This window comes from Vitis riparia, chromosome 8, assembly GCF_004353265.1.
Source record: "Vitis riparia cultivar Riparia Gloire de Montpellier isolate 1030 chromosome 8, EGFV_Vit.rip_1.0, whole genome shotgun sequence".
NCBI lineage: Eukaryota > Viridiplantae > Streptophyta > Magnoliopsida > Vitales > Vitaceae > Vitis > Vitis riparia.
Genome location: NC_048438.1, coordinates 7,637,106 through 7,646,802, shown reverse-complemented (window position 1 = coordinate 7,646,802; position 9,697 = coordinate 7,637,106). Strand labels below are relative to the sequence as shown.

Sequence of the window (9,697 nt, the reverse complement as noted above, 5' to 3'; positions counted from 1 at the left end):
TGGTCATTCTCTTTTCTTTCGGTTCTTACATTTGCAAGAGTGAAACCTTTAATGTGCTTGTTTCTCTGACCGAGCTAGTGGTTAGGAGTAGGGTCTAGCGACGAACTATATCAATGTTTGGGAGCATTCTAGAGGAGGTGGACATACTGATGCTGATTGGAGTCCGATCTTTGAAGACCTGTATAGCCTAAAGCTAGGTTTCATGGATATTTATGTGACTAGTCTGTTTCTTTTTCTACTTTAACTTCATAGGTTTTTCGGATGCACCCACACCACTCACTGTACACTTTAGTTGACTATTGAGTGCTGAGAGTTGCGAGAGCTTTCACTATAGGAAATCCTTTGGGATGTTGAGGTAGTACATGTGTGGAGGTGATGACCACCTTGCATGGAAGCGCCCTATCTCTTTGGAGGCTTGTAGAGGGTTGCGTACCATTGAAGGGTATGATTGTTTCTACTAGGAATCCTTTAAAGTCCATCTCTCTTCTTTTTAGAGTCACCTTGACCTTGTAGGTTGATCCTTAGATCATTCGATTAGGATTTCCTTTCCTACATGTGGGTGCATTTATAGGCCTTCACAATCAGGTCAGTAGTGATAGGTTTAGTTACCTTCGTAGTAGTCTCTTATATATTTGCTCAGAATTGGATATCAGTTTGAATACTTCCAGGTTACCTTTCTACATAGTTGATAGACATTCCTTGTAGAGTTTTCCTTACACTATATCTTATCTAGTATTTCCACTATTGTAGAAGTATTGATATGTCCAGTCTGGGTTCAGCTTCTTGGATCAGGGTTAAGGGTAGATTGATCAGAGTATCAGACCAGTTAGATTAGACATCAGATAAGAGAGATATGGATTCATAGGTGGTTACCGTTGATCAGTTTGTTTCGGCCATGGCTTCGATTCAGGAGGCTATAACTAGCCTCGGTCAGAGGATAGATGGGCAGCAGACCCAGCAGGTCCCGCCCCAGGATGATGCACAGTATGATCCTACAATACCACCACTCCCTCCACCTAGTCAGTCATCACCACAGGCTATACCTTTCACTCTGCATAGTCAGACCGAGGTTGCCTCGCCTCCTATCATAGTGCCTACCCCGATCTTAGAGGACCCACATGCTCGTATGGATAGGCTTGAGTAGATGATGAGACAAATGAGGACTTTAGACAAAGCTATTACCTGGGAGGATTTTGATGGAGCACTAGTTGCTAGTTTACTGGCCAAGTTTAGGATTCCTAAGATTGAGAGATACACAGGCATTGGCTTTCCTCGTATCCATTTGAGGCTTTACAGTACGGTTATGAGGGCCTATGGACTGGATAAGGCCCAAATGGTTATGCTTTTCCCTATGTCTTTGAGTAGTGCGACACACTGTTGGTTTGCTTCATTGGATGTATCATGTCGCCGGACTCGGGATGATTTGACCCAAAAGTTCTTGAGATAATTTGCATTTAATACTTTCATTGATGTTTCGAGGAAAGAGTTCGAGGAGAGTTCTAGAGATAGTTTGCATTTAATATTGTCATTGATGTTTCGAGGAGTGAGTTAAAGGCTTTGAGGCAGAGGCTAAAGGAGTCAGTCACCTCATTTATCTGCGGCTGGAGGGAGAAGATTTCACAGGTTATTGATAGACCATCTGAGATGGATCAGATTAGTATGATCAAAATGAGCTTGCAACTTCGATTTGCTAGACACTCGATGAGATTTCCTCAGACAGATTTTAGATCTTTAATACAGGCTTTGCACAGTATAGAAGAGGGCATAGGTAAAGGATTATGGTCCGAGTCTTCCCCTAATGACTCTAAGGGGAAGAAGCCTTTAGGAGGACAAAGATCAAAAGATGTTAGTGCTATCAGTTTAGCAGGATTGAGACCTCCTAGACACTATTAGAGAGTTGGGCAGACTTCTGGATTCTACTACCCACCATTACCTCATGTGCAGTATAGGCCACATGCTCCTTCCAGATCCATGGCTCCTACTTATCTACATCCAGTCTCATAGCCTGTTTTTGTTGCATAGGTTATAGAGAGACCTCCTACTTTATACCCTTGGCCTCGAGCCCCACAGACTACTATTCCTTTTGTGCAAAGACCGACACGGCAATTCTCCTAGCTAGGTATGCCTTTGAGCCGAGCTTTCCAGAAACTTATGGAGGATGGCTTGTTGACTCAATTAACTCTTCGGCCTGTACCTCAACCCATGCCACCTCGCTTCAGGATGGATTTACATTGTTCCTACCATCAGGGTTCAGGGCATGACACATACCATTGCGTTGCTTTGAGGCACGCCATCCAGGACTTGATAGATTAGAGTTTGGTTCATTTGGGCCAGCCAAGTGTTACCACTAACCCTCTGCCAGCTCATGTTTCACATGTAGTCTCTCAGCCAGTCGGTGGTATACATTTCATGGATTTCATTGAGCTTGATGATCACATTCACATGCTGAGTTGGGATGATTATGAGCCAGAGCCCATAGTAGTGGATGAGAGTTATAAGGTTGATTCACCCATGCTATAACATTCAGTCTTCGTTATATTGAGTCGAGATCTTGATGAGACGGTTGCTTAGGATGTTTAGTATGTCATCTGTGGGGGAAGAGTGGTACAACAACAACCTCCAATAGTTGCTAGACCTTTAGAGAGAGATGCCACTCGAGAAGAGACCAGATAAGAGGATGATGAGATTTTGAGGCAGCTCCAGAGCACTCAGGCCCGCATATTCATTTGGCATCATCTACATCCCACTAGGAAGCACTGGTCAGGGCATTGAGTCAGATATGAGTTGAGACATCTACCTCTCCTAAGGGATTGATCCACATGTTGACAGCTGACATGGCCACATGCATTGTCTTCTTTGTTGATGATCTACCCCATGAAGGTTCTAACCATACTCTACCTCTCTACATTTTTGTTGGTTGTTCCGGGCATCGAGTTCCATCTGTCCTTTTGGATAATGGCTCTGCCCTAAACATTTGCCCGCTAACTACAGCAGTCGCTCTTGGCTTCGAACCTCCAGACTTTGAGCCATATTCTTAGATAGTTAGGGCCTATGATAGAACACGTAGAGAGGTTTTAGGTACATTGACATTGGATTTGCAGATAGGCTCGGTCACATTCTCTGCTTTATTTCAGATTTTGAGGATTCCCACATCCTTTAACTTGTTATTGGGTCAGCCTTGGATCCATAGAGCAGAAACTATACCATCTTCCCTTCATTAGAAGGTGAAGTTCATACATCTGAGCCAGTATTAGAGATTAGTCTTGGCGATGCCGACTTATTTCTGGCTGGCTTCACTTTTGACGAGATACAGATTGTGAAGGTTGAGCAGTTCTGTATAGATCTTGTGGCGCTCCCATTTGATGAGCATGGTAGTATAGTGGTTTTGGACATGATGAGATTTATGTTTTTCTTACCTGGCTTGGGTTTAGGGTGTCGTTAACATGGCTTTAGAGAGTTCATTGCCAAAGTTGACCACGATACTCCTTCCGATATCGGTTTTGTTCCTACAGAGACCGATTACAGATACATGGCGCTTCAGCGCAAGGAGAGACTCAAAGCTTGTTTGCTCCACATGCCAATTGACCATCCTATTCGCCCATACAGGATGAGCTTAGTAGATTATTTTGTGAGGGCACTAGAGGCATAGATGCATTCGGAGAGGATTATCAATGGACTTAGTGTTGATTAGGAGATTGAGCTTCAACGTCTAGCTCGTCAGTTGCAGTTGAGGTACGGGGCTCCTAGCACGTCCAATTCTGTTTTGGTTAGTCCTCCGTCTCCAGACCGTACGAGCCTATTGACGCTTTATTTTCCAAAGGAGATTGATGAGTATGGGACATTTGTCGAGATTACAGACACGATAGATGAGGCTATTCCATGTGACAAGTATAGTGATGAGAGACTCGTGGTAGACATGAGTCAGATTACCGATGATGTTCATCCAACGACTACTTCTCCACTCGATTTGTTTAGGGTACTTGCTATCGAGATAGTTGAGGATGTACAGTTTGTCTCTGCTCTTGGGCTGCTTACTATTGTTGCTCCTGATGATGATGTATTTGTGGGTGTTACTAGCCCAGTTGTGGTAGAGTCTGAGCATGTGGACCCACCACTTTCTTTTGATGTACTGTCGGGATTTATCTCACGTTCTGATGATGTACTAACTATTTCTTCATATATGGATATAAGTCATTTTTAGTATTTGTCTGTCTCTTGTGACATCACTTTATCTGCACCTCATTCACCCACATCACATATATTTTATATAGATGATGAGATTATACAACACGATTCAGATGAAGACTCTTCTTCTGCTTCTGATTTGAGTCCTAGTGATTAGAGAGTTTCACTTACCATAGGAGATGCTGAGATTGTTGATTTTGGTACAACATACTAGCCTAGGGAGTTGAGGATTGGATTATATTTGTCTACAGATGAGAGGGATAGCCTCGCCTAGTTGCTTAGATCATATTTTGATGTTTTTGCATGATCTTATGAGGACATGTCGGACCTTGATCCATCTATAGTCCAACATCACTTGCCACTTCTGCCTCATGTCAAATCGGTTAAGCAGAAGTTGAGACGATTACATCCTCGTTAGAGTTTGCAGGTGAAAGAGGAGATTCAAAAGCAGGTCAGTATGAGATTCTTATCAGTGGTTAAGTATCCTGAGTGGTTGGCCAATGTCATCCCTATTCTTAAAAAGGATGGCAAGGTGAGAGTCTGCATTGATTTTCGAGATCTCAACAAGGCCAGTCCCAAAGATGATTTTCCTTTCCCATACATAGACATGCTAGTCGATAGTATAGTAGGTCATTCGATGTTATCTTTTATGGATGGGTTTTCTAGGTACAGTTAGTTTTTGATGTGATCGCTCGGATTTTGTCGTTTGTTGGATCAAAACAAAATTTATAACCTAATTCACTATTCTATAGCAATTTGTACCCGATCAAAAAGTGGTTTTAGTACAAACTACTGTAGTATAGTGGTTTTTAGGTATCGTCCACAAGGATGGATTATTCTTGGTAATTAAGGCTTGAACGAGATGATAAGAAATGATGGTGAACAAATGAAATTTACTTGAAATTGCATGATAAAATCTCAAGATAGCAATGTACTCAAATTGAATTGAAAATGAAGTGTAAAAGAGAAGAAAATTAATAAGATGTGAGATTCTCGGAGTTAGGATTTTCTAGAGAGCAATTTCCATGGTGAATAGGTGTTGAGATCTAATTTTCATCAAGTTAGATTGAAAACCTAAATTTTCATCTAAACCGATTTTTGATTTAGCTTTAGATCTAGATCTAATTTCTCTTAAAATTAGGTAATCTAATCCAAGAGATCAATTTGAATCATAAATTCAATTCATCTTAAACTATCTTCCAATGATTCACACAATACAACTATTCAATCTCATCAAATCTAGCATTAAGAATTTGATGAATCTACCTAGCTTGCATTGTAGTAATCATCCAAGATAATTTGAAGAGAAAAATCCCCAAATTTCAATTAATCAATCAATTGGATCAAATTACCTTTGCAAATCAAGCTCAATTCTCTAATTCACCATAGATCTTGCCTTTAGATCTTCCTTCCTCCAAGAAAAACGAGATTTAGCCACTCATGCTTGGAGATTTGATCTCACAAGACATGTTTGGCTACCGAGAAAATGAGAGAAAATGAAGGAAAGTAGAGAATTATATAGAGAAAAGAAATCTAAAAAGTTCTACAATTAGAAAATGTATCAAAAGTTAGAATTCTTAAATGAGTCCATCTCGTTTCTATTTATAGGCCAAGGTAAAAAGGACACTTGGCAACATTTTAGAGGTCTTCTAGATGCTTCTTCATCAAGGAATCTGGAGAGAATGCACTTTCCCACGAGCCCTAGCAATCTCGCATGATGGTGCGAAGTGGAGAATCCAAAAGCTTTAATTTCGTTCTTCTGGAGCGTTTCGCATGACTGTGCGAAAATTTCGCATGGTCATGCGAAATCACTTCCTCAAAATTTCCCTTTATGCTGCAGCCACCTCCTTTCTGTCTCATTTCGCATGACTGTGCGAAAATTTCGCATGGTCATGCGAAACCGACAATTATGCTATTCCGGCTCCTCTTTACAACTTTTCTCATTTCTTCATGTTTAATCCATCTCCATCACCTTCAATTAAGCTCCAAAGCTTGATCCAAGTGCATTTCATTGCTTCTTTCATTATGCATTTGGATCATCATCAACTTTATTTGTTTTCTTCAATTTGATTTATCTCTTTTGTCACAAATTTATCAAAAACATACCTTGAAATGACTCCAAAACTCCATAAAACTTGTTAGTAACTCTTGCAAGGGCAACAACATGTTAATTGAGTGTTTTAGGCATAATTACTACTCAAAAGACATGAAACTCATGAGAATTATTATCTAAAATATGCTCTTTTTGAGTAGTAATCATGATGGCTCAAAAGGACATGGAGAAGACATTTTTCATTACTGAGTGGGGTACTTACTGCTACAGAGTGATGTCGTTTGGTTTGAAGAATGCATGAACTAACCTACTAGAGAGCAACGACTACCATTTTCCATGACATGATGCATCAGGATGTCGAGGTCTATGTAGACAACATGATAGTGAAATCCTAAAATATAGTAGATCACCTAGCAGCTTTAGAAAGATTCTTTGAGAGGATCAGACGGTTCAGATTGAGACTAAATCCCAAGAAGTGCACTTTTGGAGTGACTTCTAGGAAACTGTTGGGATACATGGTCAATGAGAGAGACATAGAGACAGATCCAAATAAGATTAGAGTCATCCTTAACATGTATGCGTCGAGGACTGAGAGAAAGATCAGAGGTTTCTTGGGTAGACTTCAGTTCATCAGTAGATTTATCGCCAGATTGACAGATATTTGCGAGCCCATTTTTCGACTTTTAAGGAAAAGTCAGCCTACTGTTTGGGATGATCAGTGTCAGTGTGCATTCGAGAGGAGCAGAGAGTATTTGTTGTCACATTTAGTTCTAGTGCCTCCTACACTAGGTCGTCCCTTACTCCTACACTTGTCAGTCTCAGACATAGCCTTGGGATGCATGTTAGCTCAGCTCGATGATTCTGGAAAGGAGTGAGATATTTATTATTTGAGTAAGAGGATGCTTGATTATGAGACGAGATATGTCATGATTAAGCGTTTCTGCTTGGCATTGGTTTTAGCTACTCGGAGATTAAGACATTACATGACGGAGTATTAAGTGCACTTGATATCTCATTTAGATCCTCTAAGATATTTGTTTGATAGGCCTGCTTTGATTGATCGACTCATGAGATGGTTGGTACTCCTAACTGAGTTCGTTATTCATTATGTCACTCAGAAGTCTATCAGAAGGAGCATTGTTGCAGATCACTTAGCCTCATTACCAGTTTCTGATGGTAGAGCTATTGATGATGACTTTCCAGATGAGGATTTCGCTATAGTGACTAGTTTGTCTGGTTGGCGCATGTACTTTGATGGTATGGTCAACCATTCTGGATATGGGATAGGTGTTCTATTGATATCCTCTCATGGTGACCATATTCCTAGATCTGTTCGTTTGACATTTTCTGATTGACACCCTGCCACGAACAATATTGTTGAGTATGAGGCTTGTATATTGGGATTAGAGACAGCTATTGAGCTCGAGATTAGACAGATGAAGGTGTTTGGTGACTTTAATATAGTATTAAGATAGATTCAGGGCCATTGGAAGACTAGAGATGTGAAGCTTAGACCTTACCATGCATACTTAGAGCTGCTGGTTGGGAGATTTGATGATTTGAGTTATACACATCTGCCTGAGTGTAGAACCAGTTTGCTGATGCCTTAGCTACTTTAGCTTCCATGATTGATATTCCTACTGATACCGTTGTTCGCTCTTTATTGATTGAGTCGAGGTCAGTTCCTATCTATTGTTGCTTAATCGATGAGGCAGAGTTAGATGATGGTTTGTCTTGGTACCATGACATATATCAATTTCTAAGACTTGGCGTATATCCTGAGGTCGCCACGACTAAGGATAAGAGATAATTGAGACGGTTAGCCACCCGATTTGTGATATGTGGGGAGACATTGTACAAACGATCAACTGATTGAATGTTACTATTGTGCTTAGATCGCGCCTCTGCCGATCGAGTGATAAGAGACGTTCATGCTGGAGTCTGTGGACCATATATGGGATGACATATGTTAGCTTGTAAGATCATGAGAACTGAGTATTTCTGGTTGACTATAGAGACGGATTGTTGCCAGTTTGTTTAGAGATGTCCAGAGTGCCATATTCATGGGAACCTTATTCAAGTACCTTCTTCAGAGTTACATGCGCTGACTTCGCCATGACCATTTTCAGTATGGGGTATAGATATTATTGGGAAGATTCGTCGAAGTCTTCCAGTGGTCATGAGTTCATCTTGGTCGCCATCGATTATTTCACCAAGTGGGTGAAGGCTTCTTCATATGCGAGATTGACATAATCTAGGGTGGCTAGTTTCATCATATCACATATTATCTGTTGCTATGGAGTTCATCATGAGTTTATTTTGGATAGAGAAGTACATTTCAGAGTAGATGTTGACACTTCATTACAAAGATATGGTATCCAACATTATAGATTGTCTGTGTACAGGCCACAGACTAACGGAGCGGTAGAGGCTGCGAATAAGAATATTAAGAAGATCTCGCGAAGGATGATTGAGGCTTCTCGGGATTGGCCAGAGAAGCTTCTATTTGCATTGTGGGCTTATCGGACTTCTTTTCGCACCTCTACAAGACTTTACTCCTTAGTGTATGGTATGGAGGCAGTGCTACTAGTTGAGATAGAGATGGGTTCATTGAGGGTAGCATTGGAGTAACAGATTTCAGAGATAGATTGGGCCTAGGCTCGATTAAACCAGCTTAATCTCTTAGATGAGAGGAGATTGACGACAATAGACCATGTTCGTGCCTATCAGAGGAAGATGGCTTGTGCATTCAAAAAGCTGGTCAAGCCTAGATTGCTACAAGGAGGTGACTTGGTTTTGAAGGTCATCAAGGGATTGGTCAGAGATCTTAGAGGAAAGTTCAGACCCAATTGGAACGACCTTATTTCATTAGGGAGCTGGCCCCATAGGGCGCTGCATGGTTGATGGATCTAGATGGAAACTAATTCTAAGAGCCAACTAATGTAGATCAGCTGAAGAAGTATTATGTTTGAGACCATGGTCGCAGGATAGGTAACTATCGTTTCGGTTAGCCATATACCTTGTTATTCCCTTTTGACATGCAAACCATTGCTAGCCCATTGAGCTTCGCATGTGCATTAGAGTCTTTCTTTCTTATTGCCTTACTTATATTTCTACACCGGGATAGGGGCCCTTTGGTGTATGCATGCTTCATTTAGGAGTTTCATGAGCTTTGGGCCTACGGGTGCATCTTTCTCTCATTATTTTTCCTACCATCACACTACCGCATTTCATCACATCCCACTGGTTTTGTTTTTCATCTATTTTTCTTTATTCTATCTGCTACTTGTTTTGCTTCATATTCTCTCCACCTTGAGTGGTTATCCTCTTGAGTTCATTACATGGAGGATAGTCACATCATTTCCACTATCTATCACATGAACACTAATTCAGAGATCCTTAGTTTGAGAAGGTCATCTCGTTAGAGAGAGTTTGTTACTTTAGCACTTAAGAGTGTGT

General features: G+C 40.9%; 1 protein-coding gene across 1 annotated transcript; it reads left to right on the top strand.

Moving 5' to 3' along the window:
- Positions 1 to 6,753: 6,753 nt before the first annotated feature.
- Positions 6,754 to 8,869, top strand: LOC117920579. Its single transcript, XM_034838188.1, has 4 exons — positions 6,754 to 7,109; positions 7,284 to 7,569; positions 8,254 to 8,318; positions 8,644 to 8,869. The coding sequence occupies exons 1-4, from the start codon at positions 6,754 to 6,756 to the stop codon at positions 8,867 to 8,869; spliced, it is 933 nt and encodes a 310-aa protein (XP_034694079.1).
- Positions 8,870 to 9,697: the final 828 nt, after the last annotated feature.